We start from the raw sequence: 14,735 nt of genomic DNA on the forward strand, positions 1-14,735 counted from the left end.
GCGAGCGCCTTTCTTTGACGATCTCAAACATCGGTTGCCTTGGCAACAAGGCACAAACCGCCCCAGAGGCCAGTTACGCTTGCGTGATCCCGGTTCAGCTCGGGGCCCCACCTCGCGACATGTGGGCACTGCAGTCGTACCACTCACTCTCATTAGGAAGTGTGAGATGCGTTTGGCATTACAGGAGGCGATGGTGTGTGTGTTGTGGACGCCTTTGTTTCGCGATGAAATGCGACGTTGTGCTTCTGCGGGTGGATAGTGCTTCCCATGGTCTGGATTATCTTTCTCGAGCGACGTACGACTCAACCTCGCATGGGGTATGTGCAGTGTGCGTGGCTAAAAGCGATCTCGGCTTGCGCGCCAGAGTTAAGTGACTTGCTGTTCGTCCCCGCAAACCGCGCGCGAAGTGAGTGCCGAATTTACGACGGGCAGGAGGAGGCAACCCATCGTCTGTCAATCGCGGTTCAGACTTGCAACGCATGTTGTGACGTTGTGTTCGTTCGAAACGCATCTCTGGATTGTTTTGAAGTGGAAAAAAATGTATCCGTCAAACCCGGGCATTCGGCTCAGGGCGTTCTCTGCGATTGCACGAAAGAAGTGCCACGGGGCTTCAACGCTTTCTTTATGGAACGTACTCCGGTAAGAGAATGATATCCATCTTGGGGATATCATTCAGGTCCAGCGCTAGTCCTGTCCACTTCTTTCTTTTTGTGTCCCTGTTAGTTCGCGCGGTTCCCCAAGATGCAAGTACACCAACTCGCCCAACTCGCCACCCTGCTACAATGATATCCATGTCGTGTTATGGCCGTGTTGCATTCAATACGAACGGTTAAGCGTTTGTTTACACTTGTTTCGTTTGTCGTAAAATGTCCAAGCACTCCGGCACTACGCTGGCAGATCAGCCGGCGAGTCGACGCTGAGCAGACGACTCATCTCTTTGCCGGAAGTGCGTGAAAAAGCCGCCCAATAGCAGGATGTCTAGCTCATGACGAACATCGGGGAATCGATGATGTAGACATGTGAAGATGGCGGCGTCCAAAAACACGAAGGAAAGGGTGAGAAAAAAGCGACAAACTTTGCAACAAAAGTGTGAGCTTTCCGCTGCTCGTAAAAGAGTAATACTTGGCCCAGATGACCTTGACGACCCAATCTAACGATTGCGCTACTTCATTTAATGTGCTCAAAATGCCTTTCAGGGCCCCTTTAAGGATATTCATTGTTTTGATACATTTATGCTTAAGTTCCTTGATGTGGGGAATGAATGTGAGTTTGTGGTCAAACACCACACCTAAAAACTTGTGCTCCTTGTTCACAGGAAGCGACACGCCATTAAGAGTAATGCCTGGGTCAATATGGACCCTGCGCTTCCTGGAGAACACAGCGCAGGAGCTTTTTACAGGATTCAATTTAAAACCATTCTTGTCTGCCCAGCCGGCAAGTTTCTTTACACCAAGCTGGACTTGACGTTCGCAGATTGACATACAGTCAAACCTCGTTATATCGAACAGTGCGCGAACCGTGAAATAGTTCGATATAACCGAAATTCGATATATAAAATTTTATCAAAAACGCGTCAAAACGCAGCGCGATTTAATCACTAAAAAGGCAACGACAAGAATGACTACTCACATGAAGCGTTAAAGTGAACTATTTATTCCCAGGGGAAAAAAACTGCAGCAGCGTTGACTGTTTCTTCGAGTTGACTGCATGTCGTGCCACAGCCTGCTCCATGGTTTCCAAAGAGTCCACGAACGCGAGACCACTACCTTCCATTCCGCCGAAGTAGCGGCGTAAAAGTTCCACAGCGGCCACAGCGGCCATCACCACGCCGCACGCGGCTGACACAGCGCCTTGCAAACACAGTCACGTAACTGCGCGAACAGTGTCCGCTAGTTTAAACCAAACACGACGCTGAAGAGTTCGTTAAGGCGTTGAGTCTTGAGCTTATCGACTGAAACAAGACATGACGATGACTGAAGCTGATGAACAACGACTGAACCAACTGGTGAATAGGGTGCGCCTGAGTCAGCCAACTGCGTATGCCGCCTAGCCTGAATCGCGCTACCGGCGCCTCAGGCATGCGTTTGAGTCGCAAACGCCTGCTGCGCCACCGCTATTCTCCCCTGCGTTGCGGGAAAGCCTGCCGCCTGTCTCCGGAGCGCGCGCTTTCGGTCGGCGCTGAGTTCGATATATCCATTTCTTAACCGACCGAGTTCGATACAGAAAATTAAAAATGCATGTAATTCTTTTAAAAAACTGACAATGGTTCGATATAAGCAATAATTCGATATACCCGTGTTCGATATAACGAGGTTCGACTGTATTGCATGATTTATAGGATATCTGGACGTCATCTACATACATGGAATAAGAGATTGTAGGTGGCAGTGCCTTACCAAGAGAGTTCATTTTTACTATGAAGAGAGTGCAGCTGAACACGCCACCTTGTGGCACGCCATTTTCTTGCACGTGAACCTTTGAGGGTGCACAACCAACTCTTACTCGAAACGTTCTGTCTGACAAGTAACTAACAAGAGTGTTCAACATGTTACCCGAAACACCGAATTACTTGAGGTCACCAAGGATCCCATAACGCCAAGCGGTGTGGTATGCCTTCTCAAGGTCGAAAAACACAGTTAAACAACACTGCTTATGCGCGAAGGCATCCTTGATGTACGAGTCAAGAGCTACCAGTTGATCGTTCGTCGATCGCCCCATCCTGAAGCCTGCCTGGCTGCTCCCGAGAAGACCGTTGTACTCAAGGAAGTACACGAGCCTTCGACTTACCATCTTCTCGAAGAGCTTGCAGAGGCAGCTCGTCAAGGCTATAGGACGGAAGCTTGAGGGGGACAACGGGTCCTTTCCCTCCTTAAGGAAATCAACAACTATAGCCTCCTTCCAAGAGTTTGGAATGTGCCCCGAAAGCCATATCTTGTTATATAGGTGTAAGAGGGTTAGAAGAGTGTCTGCGTGCAGGTGTTGTGTCATTGTGTATGTGATGTTGTCTGGGCCTGGAGCTGAGGGTTTACACGTGCTCAAAGCAGCCCTCAGCTCATGCAGTGAAAACTCTGTGTTATAAGAAGATGTTGACCTATTGTTATCTAGTATAGGCTTCTTTTCGGCCGTTTGTTTGTGTTTCATGAAAGTGTTTGTGTAGTGTGCTGGACTGGACACGTGTTGGAAGTGTTGTGCGAGTGTGTCAGCCGGGTCTTCGAGTGAGTCACCTGTTGTGCTGACCAGAAGCAGGCTGTGTGTTTGTTGTCCTTTGAGTTTGCGTATTCTCGTCCATACTTTCCGTGTGTCTGTGTTGGAGTTTATGGATGTTATGAAAGAACGCCAACTCTATCGTTTTGCCTCACGGCCCACACGTTTTTCTAACGCCTTGGCCCGTTTGAACAAAATGAGGTTACCCGACGTGGAGTACGGACGAAGGACACCCCACGCCTTGTTCAGGGCCTCTCGAGCCCGCCTACCGTCCTCATTCCACCACGGCCTCCGCTGGTTGCGCGGGGCACCAGAGGCGTGGGGAATGGACTTTTCGGCGGCGTCGAGGATGTGCGCCGTGAGCAGTTGGGTAGCTTCTTCAACGTGTAGGTGTCCTATGGATGTGTGGTGTAGTTGGGATGTCTCTGTAAATGTATTCCACTTAGCTCTTGCTTCATTAAACCTTTTATGGGAAGATCGACTGCTCGGGCCTGTATCCATATACGTTAATGAAGTGGGGAAATGGTCACTGCCATATGGGTCCGTGCCCAGACCCCACTCAAGACAAGGAAAGAGAATTGCAGAACCAATAGCCAGGTCAAGATGTATGTGTTGTGACCTATGTTATGGTATATAGGCTGTTTATTGTTGAAAAGGCATGCTCCAGAAGATGTAAGGAAGTTCTCTATCAGGCGACCTGGGGCATCCGTTCTGGAAGAGCCCCAAAGACAGTTGTGAGCATTAAGGTCACCTGTGAGGATGGATGGTTCGGGCAGCTTGTCGACCAGCGCCTCGAAGTCGGAGCTCGTAAGGGCAACATCAGGAGGAATGTATATGGAGCATACCGTTATCAACCTATTAAATATTATTGTTGTAAACGGCTACAGCCTCAAGGACGGTGTTCAAGGTGACAGGGTGGTATGCTAAGGATTTGCCGGCGATTATGGCCACACCGCCAGAAGAGTGTGTGCAGCCATCCCTGTCCTTCTGGTATACCAGGTAACTATTCAAGAAATTTGTGTGTTTGGAATTCAGATGTGTTTCCTGAACGCACATTAAACTTGGCTGATTAGCATGCAGAATCTCATACACGTCGTCAAGATTATTCAGAAGGCCTCTGCAGTTCCATTGAACAATATTTTCTCTTCCCATTATTATGTGTTCAGATCTACTGGAATGTGACTATTTATGTGGGGTCTTTCGGGGCTTGCACTCTTGGAAGGGGTTTTCTGGCCTTCTCTACTGACCTGGACATCGCAGCCCGTTTCTTCCGTTGCGATGAAAGCCGGAAGGGCTCGACGTCCATGTCGTCATCTGAAGGCAAGGGGGTGCCCAGCGGACTGGGCCTCCTTGACGTGGTATCCTTTCGGGTGTTCTTTGCCTGCGGTGCCAGTGCCGAAGGCGTGGGGAGCACCACAGATGGCACAGGCAGTAAGGCGGGGAAAGGGGTCGCTGCGACTGCCTCCGTCTCCATCTCGTCCGGGCCCTCGCGTGTGCTTCGGGCCGGTGGAGAAGAGGAAACAGTGGGTGCAGCGGCTTCCCCACCAGACGTGGTTGCCACCACAGCCGCTGCCGACTCAGCGAGCGGTGCGAAGGCGGGTTGGGCTGCCAGAGGCAACCCAGGGGGGGGGGGGAGGAGGGCGGGGGCGGGACCAAGTCCGACTCGCCGTACTGGGTCCCCGCCGAAACCAGACGCCACTCCGCCCCCCGGCGAGCTGCGTCGGCGTACCTCCCCACAGGGAAAGAGGTGAACCTCTTCCGCGCCTCTGGGAAAGTGATGTTTTCAGTGACCTTGATGTTAATGATTTTCTTTTCTAATTGAAACTTTTCGCATTTTTTGGAGTAGGCCGCGTGTGGACCCTGGCAGTTTACACAAAAAAGTTACTGCACGTTGCAGTTTTCGGCCGGGTGATCATGCTGGGCGCATTTTGCGCAGGTAAGTCGGCCGCGACAGGTGTTTGTGCCGTGCCCGAACCGTTGGCACTTGAAACAGCGCCGTGGGTTCGGGATGTAAGGCCGGACTGAACAACGGATGTAACCTGCGTTGATGAATTCTGGAAGGGTCGCCTTCTCGGAGGTTAGAATGAAGTGCTAGTTGGTATTTGTTTATCGTCTCTGCGGATGGTTATGCGCCTGAACGCTGTTACGTCCTGACTACGAAGGCCCTCGGGCAGGTCAGCTTCAGATTCATTGATTAGGTCATATTCGGAAATCACGCCCTGAGAGCTGCTTAGGCTGCGGTGGGGCGTGACTCGGATGGCCAGATCGGCGATGCGGGTTTGTGCAAGTAGTTTATCAGCCTGATCCTGGCTACTGACTTCAACAAGGATTTCACCGGTTCTTTGTATTTCGGCTTTATGTGATTCGCCGATGACACCTTCAAGAAATTTGGAGACGAGAAATACTGAATTTGAAGCAAGAGGGTTCAACTGGTCAACTGATTCTATCACTAAGAAGCGAGAGTAGTTGTTCGGTTTCGTAATACTCAAGTTGGGAAGTGGTGGAAAGGAAACTTCGGTGCGGCCCCTTTTCGGGGGCCGATCACGTTTGGGGGGGGGGGGGGGGGGTTTGGAAAATGCCATATGCTACATTGGAAAGCAGGGAGACGGGGGTACTTTATCCTTTGACCTTACCCTGGTAGTCAAAGAGGTACCCGGAGCTCCCTGCCTGGTAGACAGGCAGGGAGCCCATCGGCCGGAGCTTAACCTAGGCTCCGACGGCCTCCGTTCACGGCTTCTAACCCTTCACCTTTCAACTTCTAGCCACGGTAGGTGACAGCTTAAGTATGGGGGGCTCGGGGTACGCAGTGTCGCCACTCACCGTCACCAAGATTACTCAAGGTGCCCCGTGCGGAGCTGTTCTTTTTGTACATTGCTGCGTCAGTGTAGAGTGTGTTAGGGTCTCCATCGAGTTTTTTTCTAGATATGCTATCCTTGCTTTTCTTCTTCCTTGGTGGGCTCTCTTGTCCATGTGTCTTTGTATTGGTGATATAAATAATTTTCTGCGTATGTCGTTGTCGAGGTCGACTTTACTTGTGATGCTGCATTTATCAGCGGGCGTGCCTACATTTTGAGTACAGCTCGGCCTGTTCTGGTGAGTTGCAGCCTTTGTTCTTGAGCAATCAGCGTGGCTTCTTTGATCTCAAAGGTGCTTGTTATGCCCAGTTTTTGTACCTTACTCGTGGCCATGCACTGAGGGAGTCCGATTGCGGTTTTATAAGATCCCCTATTATCGTTTCTATTTGATCGTTCTCTTGTTTGTTTAGCCGGTGACATGGTAGGCTGTACGCCACTCTGCTGCCCACCAGGGCTTGTGCCAGACGGAGTGTCTTATTTTGTCATTCCTGTTTTGTTTCTTGTTATTCTTCTGATTATTCGTGTTATTTGCTGTGTGGTCTTCTTGAGCATCTGTATAGTGTAGTTGGCTTTTAGGTTGCTCTGTATCCACAGACCGAGTATCCTCATTAATGAGACTTGTTTAATTTTTTGTTTTTCCAGAATCACATTTAGGTCTGCCGGGCTTTTGCATCTGCTGTTATAGACCCTGATTATTTCTGACTTCCCTGGAGCACACCGGAGGCCGCTGTCCTTGGCGAGAGATTCTACGCAGTTCGCCGCCCCTTGAAGTGCTTCTTCCTTTTGAGCCAATGAGCCTTTGGTTGTCCATATGGTTATATCATCTGTATATAGAGTATGGTTAATGTTTGTTATTTCTGGAGTTTTTTGCTAGCTTTATCATCGCTACATTGAAGAGTAAGGGCGATAATATAGATCCTTGAGGTGTGCCGTTGTTGGGCATTTTGAGCCTTTTGGATCTGACTTTATCTAGCCCTATGCTTGCAGTTCGGTCTGATAGAAAAGCTTTAACATAGTTGTAAATTCTCCCTCCGCAATGGAGGTTATTGAGCTCTTTTAGAATTGCGTAGTGTGACACATTATGAAAAGCCCCTTTTAAGTCCAGGGCCATGGTTATGTGTTCACTTCCCTTGCGAATATTGGTGAGCACCTCTTCTTTCAGGAGCAAGAAGGCGTCTTGCGTTGATAGGCCTTCTCTGAAGCCTACCATGGTGTGCGGTAAGATGTAGTTGTCTTTCAGGTACTCCTGTAGCCTTCTTATTATTATTCTTTCGTAGACCTTCCCCAAGCATGAGGTCAGTGCAGATTGGTCTAAGCGCTTCGATTCCTGGTTTCTTCTCTGGCTTGCGGATGGCTATTATTTCGGCATGTTTCCATTCCTGTGGGACTTCTCCTTTTGCCCAGAGTTCATTTATGTACTTTGTTAGTGCCTCTATACGGCATTCCCCTGAATGTCTAATTATTGCATTTATTATGCGGTCCGCACCCGCGGCGGTGTTTTTTTGTGCCGCTCACATTGCCATCCTAACTTCTTCCTTAGTTATTTCTGCGTCCAGGGCTTCATTCCGCTTTCCCTTGTATGGTAGCTTGCAGGGTGCCGTCTTCTGTGTGCCCAGGAATTTGTCTTTCAGGGCTTTCAGTAATTACTTGTTCGTCCCTTGAAACTGATGCGCTAGCTTTTTTAAGGTTCCATTATTTTCGGTCCTTGTCTTGGCTGGGTCAATCATGCTTCTGAGAATGGCCCAGGTTTTTGAGGTACTCAACGTGTCTTTCAAGGAGTTACAGAACTGAGCCCAATTTTGTTGTCCGACCTGGTCTGCGTATTCCCGTGCTCTCGTTCTTAGTTCTTTAATTTTGATCTTGAGCTTCTTCTTGCGCTTTTGCCTTTTCCACCTATTGACCAGACTACGCCTTGATTCCCATATGTGTTGTAAATGTTTGTCTACATTTGGTTGTAAGTTTGTGCGTGTCACCGCTATTGTTGCGTCCTGATATGTTTGTTTCAGTTTTTTACTCCATTCTTTTATATTGGTTATTTCCAATAATGAAGACGACCTTTTCCTGTATTTCTCCCGATTGGTGATTTGGGCTTCTCCTAAGGTTCTCCTGATCATCACCGTGGTGATGGATGAGTTTATTATACAATGGTCACTACCTAGTATTTCCTCTGGATTGAACCAGTGTACTCCTTCGGCGTTCTTGATTATTGCGAGATCCGGGCAGGTGTCCCTGCTAGTTTGGCCTCCTATCCTGGTGGGACATGCCGGATTTGTGATCAATGTTATGTCTTCATTTTCCATGGCATGGATCAGGTTTTGTCATTTGCGTGAGTTTTTTGCAAATTCAGAATGCTTATGATGGCAAAAACGTGCTCTCCCCTTTTTCACTTCAGAAAATTGCAAAACAAAGTATTTAATGTTGGTATATGGCTACTCAAAGTGGTGCGCCTGTAATGTCTCGCGCGAGAGTATCATGGGTACCATGTGCCCCCGACCCTCCGCGGTAACTTAGTGGCGATGGCGTTGTGCTGCCGAGCCCAAAAATGCGGATGCCATCCCAAGCGCGGTGGCTGCTTTTCGGAGGGAGGCAAGCAGGAAAACCCCCCGCTTGGCCAGATTTCCGGCACGCTTAGGGTCCCCAGGCGGTAAAAGTTATTCCGGAGGCCTCCACTGCTGCGCTTCTCGTATTCTGGGCATTGCGTCGACGTTTTAAACCCACAATCAATCAATCAATCAATCAATCAATCAATCAATCAATCAATCAATCAATCAATCAATCAATCAATCAATCAATCAATCAATCAATCAATCAATCAATCAATCAATCAATCAATCAATCAACCAACGAAGCTCCATAGCAGTGCTATTCAAAAAAGAGCAGCCGTACACAAAACGCAGAGGCCTTCGTTGAAGTTAGAGGAAAAAAGTTGCCTCGTGAGACAAAAGGTTGCAGGCGAAGCGACACTTACGTTTATGTCTTAAGATGTGAGACGCGAGAGAGGTGTCTCGACCTCAGGGAAATACTTCGAACAGAGCCTGTGGATTCGACATGTTTTCTCTCGAAGCGATAGAGGACCACTCAGCGAGTTATATATTCAGAGTGATTTTCAGGTGCATGCGGAACCAGAGTTCTTTGGTAAGCTTCGCATTGCCGGAGACCGGCCGTCGATTGACTAAGCAGCTTCTCGGCAGTCACAGAATCCCCGCCAATTAAAAATTGGGCCAGGCATGCCTACCCAATTCCTAGTCAGTGGGGAGTTAAAACCATGACAAATAACCAGGGCGATCGAAGTTGGGGCAGGTAACCCCTTTTGAGAAGGCATGGCCCTTGCTTCAGTCGCGTGTTCTTCCCTTATTCACCACAGTAATAATTTTGGGGAGCCCGCACGTACGCCCTTGCCTTGACACCATGCCCAATTACAGAGTCAGGTGATAAGCAGAGCCCACAACCACGTCTGGTTGACGCCGCAAGAGCCCAAAAAACTCCTAATGTTCCTAGTAACAACTTCATTTTAATGAATTGCGGACGGAATCTGTTTCACAACATACCGCACCATAGCTATAACAGCTGCAAACATTGCCATCGGGTAATATTGGCGCACCTTAGCTGCAGATTTCTTTCACGAATACAGGAGTCAAAGTTCTTGGACACACTTTAACTCAATACGGTGTTTTTCACACAAAATACATAATTTCATTGGTTGCAGGGTTTAATGCGCCGACGCAACTCAAACGATGCGGCACGCCGTAGTGGAGGGCTCCGGATAAATTTTGACCTCCTGGGGATCTTTAACGTGCGCCGAAATCTCGTATACACGGGCGTTTTTGCCTTGCGCGTCCATCAGAAAAGCCACCGCCGACGCCGGGAATCGAACCCGCGAGCTGGTGCTCAGTAGCACAACGCCTTAGCCACTGAGCCACCAGGACGGGCAAAACACATAATTTACTCAGGCAAATAAGAAGTAACACATTTGTTTCAGGACCTATTGGCACGTCAATAAAAAGAGGGATTTAAACGAAAATATCATTTAGTACATCCTCCGCTACATAACATAGAGACCAATTGATTAGGAAGAACCAAAAAATCACAATATTCAACAAGTCTGTATTAAAAAAAACTGGCATGTTTCCCTGGGCGTCCGCGTACCGAAGATCACAACACAAAATTTCATTGATTTTTATAATCTAAGGGTTTGCGCACAAATACTACCCAAAAGGCCAGGAAATGTACAATGACTTATGACAGAATATTTGCTTAATATCATCTGAGTAACAAGCTTTTAGTGCAGTCGACGTGCAGTTCCGCGCTCAAGAAAGCTTTAGTTACTATTAAGGTTGTTTTGAAAGTGCCTGCTATTTTTCATGTCTCACTGTGGACATGTGTTCTAGAACTTGGATGGCCACCAAGGGTTGCAGGAATCACTAGCGTCTGTGTAAAGAATTACATCACTATATTAGGGAAAGGTATTCAATAGTTCTACACACACTTTTTATGAATGTATTATGCAGCTTGTACCCAGCTCTCACCTGACAAATTTGCGACGATCACGTAACTGACTATAGGCCAAGCGGCCTCTTCATGGCTGACATTGAACTTGTCCATGAAGAACACATAGAGAAGACCCGAACTTGACGAAACAATTTCAACCAGGAACACCCATATAGCGGCTGCTGCTGGTACAGCCCAGCAGCAGTCCTGCATCTCCATCCCAGTGGCAGGCTTCATGGCTTGCTTTAGAAACAGTCCTGGAGCTTTTTGTCGTCGTATGGATTGCTCTTAGAGGGTGCCTTCAGAATAACACAGGAAGACAAATATGTTTGTGAAATTTCCAGTCTATCGTCTGCAGTTTTCAGAAATAACCTTATGAAATAGTTGGGCATGAAAGCGAATGGAAGACAATTTTTTTGACAGATAGGGTAACCCCTGTTAATGGACGCATCGGTGCATTGTTGAGCTAACGATCTCAGTCGACTCGTGTAACTGTGAATTCGTAGATTTCCGGGACCATTTCGTTGCAGGACGGCTGTTCCACACACTGTATTTTATAGGGCCTGCTAGCAGTGGCGGAGCGCATCAAAATGCCTTGCGACAGACGAGTTTGGTTGCAGCAACTTGACTGCGATGTCAACGTTACAACCAAATCTTTCACATTCATTTGTAGTGGCCGGTAACGGTGACAGCTGCGGACGGAGGCTCGCCGGGCATCCAAGAATTGCTATATATTGCGATGTCATCATACTAGGTCGGAGGAGCAATTTACGGTTTTAATTCGTCTGTAGTGTTGTTGTATTCATATCTCATAAACAGTTCTTTGGTGTCATGATACTTTTTACTTCTCCGGTATAATCTCTCGCACTGTTAAGAAAACATTTTTCTCGTATCGGCCAGTGCCTGTGTCAACCTGCACAAGCCCACAAACACCGTATGCAATACCACTCACCCTCACCTATCCGTCATACTGACAATGGTCAGCACAGTTATCAAGCCGGGGCTTTAGGTCTGAGGGCAATAATCCGGAGCTTTTTCTTGGAACCTCAAAGGTTTTTGTGTGAATAATGACCGCATTGCTTATTTTCGCACCAGTACAAACGTGGTCGATTTCGAAGAGGAGTTCGTGCAGGCTTTATGGGCGATGGCCTCTAAGCGGTACTTTGTACCTTGCAACACTGCCTGGACACAAGTGGATATTATATCAAAAATGAAAAGGTTTATTTTGTGGAAGCGACTTTACTTTCAAATCGCGAATTTACTCTCAGTGCTTTGTAACTTTGGCGGAATTTTTTGGTAAAGTAAACATACTACCTTGCAAAGTAAAAAATTCGCCATACTGAAACAAGGCGCTATACAGCCTTTCAAGAGCATTACATCCAGTAGGCAACATTAGAGCCACTACAGCTGTCTGCACGGTGACAGTACTGACAGGATGACAGTAATAGTTTTCCACGTTATAGGGAGGAACCAAAAAATCCGAGGTGCTATGCACGCGGGTTGTAAACAACACGCACCGGAAGGAAAGGCGAAGTTGTACCTGTTATCGCCCTGTATTACATAGATAATATTTTTATCAAGCAGTGCATACCTCCAGAACCCTTTTTATGTGTAAACTGTTATGGCACACTTATCATAAATCAGCGGTGTAAATGCACCCCACCGGGACCAGGAGAATGTGTCCCGTTAAGTGCACGAGAATATTGGAGATTTAGCATAGCTGCTAGCTTACGCTACATGATCGGCGGCGGGTAAAGTGACGTGACTGCTCATGCGCAGTTGGGTTCCGGGTAGCCCCCGCCGCTAGTGTAGCGCACGGTTGCCGCTAGGCTAAAACCGCTCTATTATCAGCAGAGGGCGGATTTTTAGGCACTCAAAAAACGCGACTTAAGCGCCAAAACTGGGTATGCAAAACTACGTTTTAGCCATCTAACGTAGTAAGTATCGGCACCATTAACGTTTACATCAAAGCAAATGATTCCAAACGCGGGCGTGAGCGGCCTGTATGTTGGTACAAAGGCGCCAAGAGATTAACATAGCCGTTAAATTCCGCCATAAAATTAATGCGTCAATGGCTATTCGTTGGGTTAATTCAACAGACACTGCTCATATTCATGTTCTCTGTCGCTTGCTCGAGCGTCGCATAAATTGAAACGGCCATGCAAAAGAATACTTGAGAGCTGGCAATACTGATTTTAAAAAGGTGTACTTTATCTCTGCCCGGTTGAATTTATTCACGACACAAAAAACAGACAATAATAATTATTGCACCAGAGACAAAGCCTTATTACGAAATAACAACCTCTCATGTGAGCACTGTTTCGTATATCTGTTGAGGTTTCATCTTGAGCAATAATACTGTCCAAATTGCACAGGCCGGACGTTCAAGCCCTGAAAAGTACGTTTTCAGATTTTTGAAGAGCATTTTTCAAAATGAACTTAGCAATCAAATATTTTTTTTAAGAAGAAGCATGTCTTTGATTGATTTTTAACAGAGTTCTGTTAACGATAACTGGGTTTTGTTTAGAGAGAAGGTTGCCTCTTTAATAGAAAATGTTGTTCCGCTTAGGACGGTTATTTCTAGTAACGAGGAACCATGGTTTAATAAATATTTGAAAAGACTGCGCAACAAGAAAAAAATTACCGCGCCTTCCCGTGCGGGGAACACGAGTAAATGCAGAGCATTGGGGCCTCAGTACTGATTGAAGGCAGTGTTGCTTCCATCGCTTCTTCCGTGATGCTGGAGTAGCAGACACGAGTAAACGTGGGCACGAGCGTCACCCAAGGAAGGAAGGAGCAACGCAGTGACTGAAACACGAGCGACCGCTAGCCGCTATATTTGCAGCGCGCGCAGTAGAGGGAGAGCAGTAGGGGGGGGGGGGGGAGGGAGCGCGCATGCGTAAGCAGCGCGCGCCCTTCCACGACCCACCGCGCTGCTATCACGCACCTGTTAGGCCGAGACCGCGACGGAGCGAACGGGCTGACTACGACGCATGCGCGCGCCAGCTGCTGTTGAGAGAGAGGAGGGAAGGAGAGGCGCACCTGCTGCGGACGCGAAACTGTTGACACCGTCCGACGCAGGAACAGGCGAGGCTAAGAAATGCTCGGCATTTAAAAGCACCTTTTTGGCTCAGCCAAATTTCGAACAGTAAAACACGCTGGGATTCTTATCGAGCTGCAGCTACCCAATATAAAGAGGCGCTTAAAGATGTAAATTACACAATATTTAATAAAACACTAACCAATATGCTAATAAATAAGCCCAAACAAGTCTTGAACATCGTTATTAAAAGCACTAGTGTAGCGGTAACGCTTAAATATCCCGATGATTCAGCAGTTCCTGCTGAAGAGTGCGCCAATGTTTTTAATGCTGTGTTTTCTTCTGCATTTTCTACTTGTATTAATTTCAACTGCTACCCTGATTACGAAAGTCCTCATGTATGTTCCATGGAACCTATTGTTTTTGATAACTATGGCGCTGAGTGTTTAATTGGTAAAGTGTGAATTTCCCTATTATGTGGTGTTGATAATATAAACTCAATGTTTTTGGCTAATACTAAAGTGTACTGTTCTATTATCTTGACCAAACGTTTTGCGCTGTCACTTGAAACATCCTGTATTCCCGATGAATTGAAGGTCGGGAAGGTGGTCCCGCTGCACACATCTCGCGACAGACATTCTCCGAATAATTATCGACCGGTGTCATTAACCAGCCTGTGCTGTAAGATAATGGAAAACGTAATTTCTTCTCATATTGTAAATTTCTTGGAAAGTAGTTCCGAAAATCGTTCTCGTGTGAAACACAGCTAATCTGCCTGACGCATGATCTTCATACTGTTCTTGATCGCGGGTCTTTCACAGACTGCATATTCCTCGATTTTGCTAAAGCGTTTGATACAGTCCCTCACAAATTATTCCTTTTCAAACTTTCGAATCTGAACCTAGACCCAAACGTACTTGCATGGTGAGTGTTTCCTGACTAACCGTTATCAATTTGTAAATGTTAATGGCACTAATTCGGCTTTTTCTCCAGTTAATTCAGGGGTTCCGCAAGGTTCCGTTTTGGGACCACTGTTGTTTTAATGCATAAATGATTTACCAACTAATACTTGTTCATGAATCAGGCTTTTCGCCGACGATTGTGTAATGTACAGGGAAATTTCCAGTGATTCTGACGCTATAGCACTC

General features: G+C 47.2%; 1 protein-coding gene across 2 annotated transcripts in view; it reads right to left on the reverse strand.

The window, feature by feature from the left end:
* Positions 1–14,735, reverse strand: part of LOC144144706 (monocarboxylate transporter 7-like) — a 32,028-nt gene that overhangs the window by 14,831 nt on the left and 2,462 nt on the right. For both annotated transcript variants that reach the window (XM_077676235.1, XM_077676234.1), the window contains exon 2: positions 10,586–10,846. In XM_077676235.1, coding sequence (XP_077532361.1) covers positions 10,586–10,784 — 199 coding nt within the window. In that variant the 5' untranslated portion in view covers positions 10,785–10,846. The remainder of the gene's footprint in view (positions 1–10,585; positions 10,847–14,735) is intronic.

The sequence above is a fragment of the Haemaphysalis longicornis genome, unplaced genomic scaffold, assembly GCF_048455015.1.
Source record: "Haemaphysalis longicornis isolate Haplotype H1 unplaced genomic scaffold, Haemaphysalis longicornis Haplotype H1 scaffold_7, whole genome shotgun sequence".
Classification (NCBI taxonomy): domain Eukaryota; kingdom Metazoa; phylum Arthropoda; class Arachnida; order Ixodida; family Ixodidae; genus Haemaphysalis; species Haemaphysalis longicornis.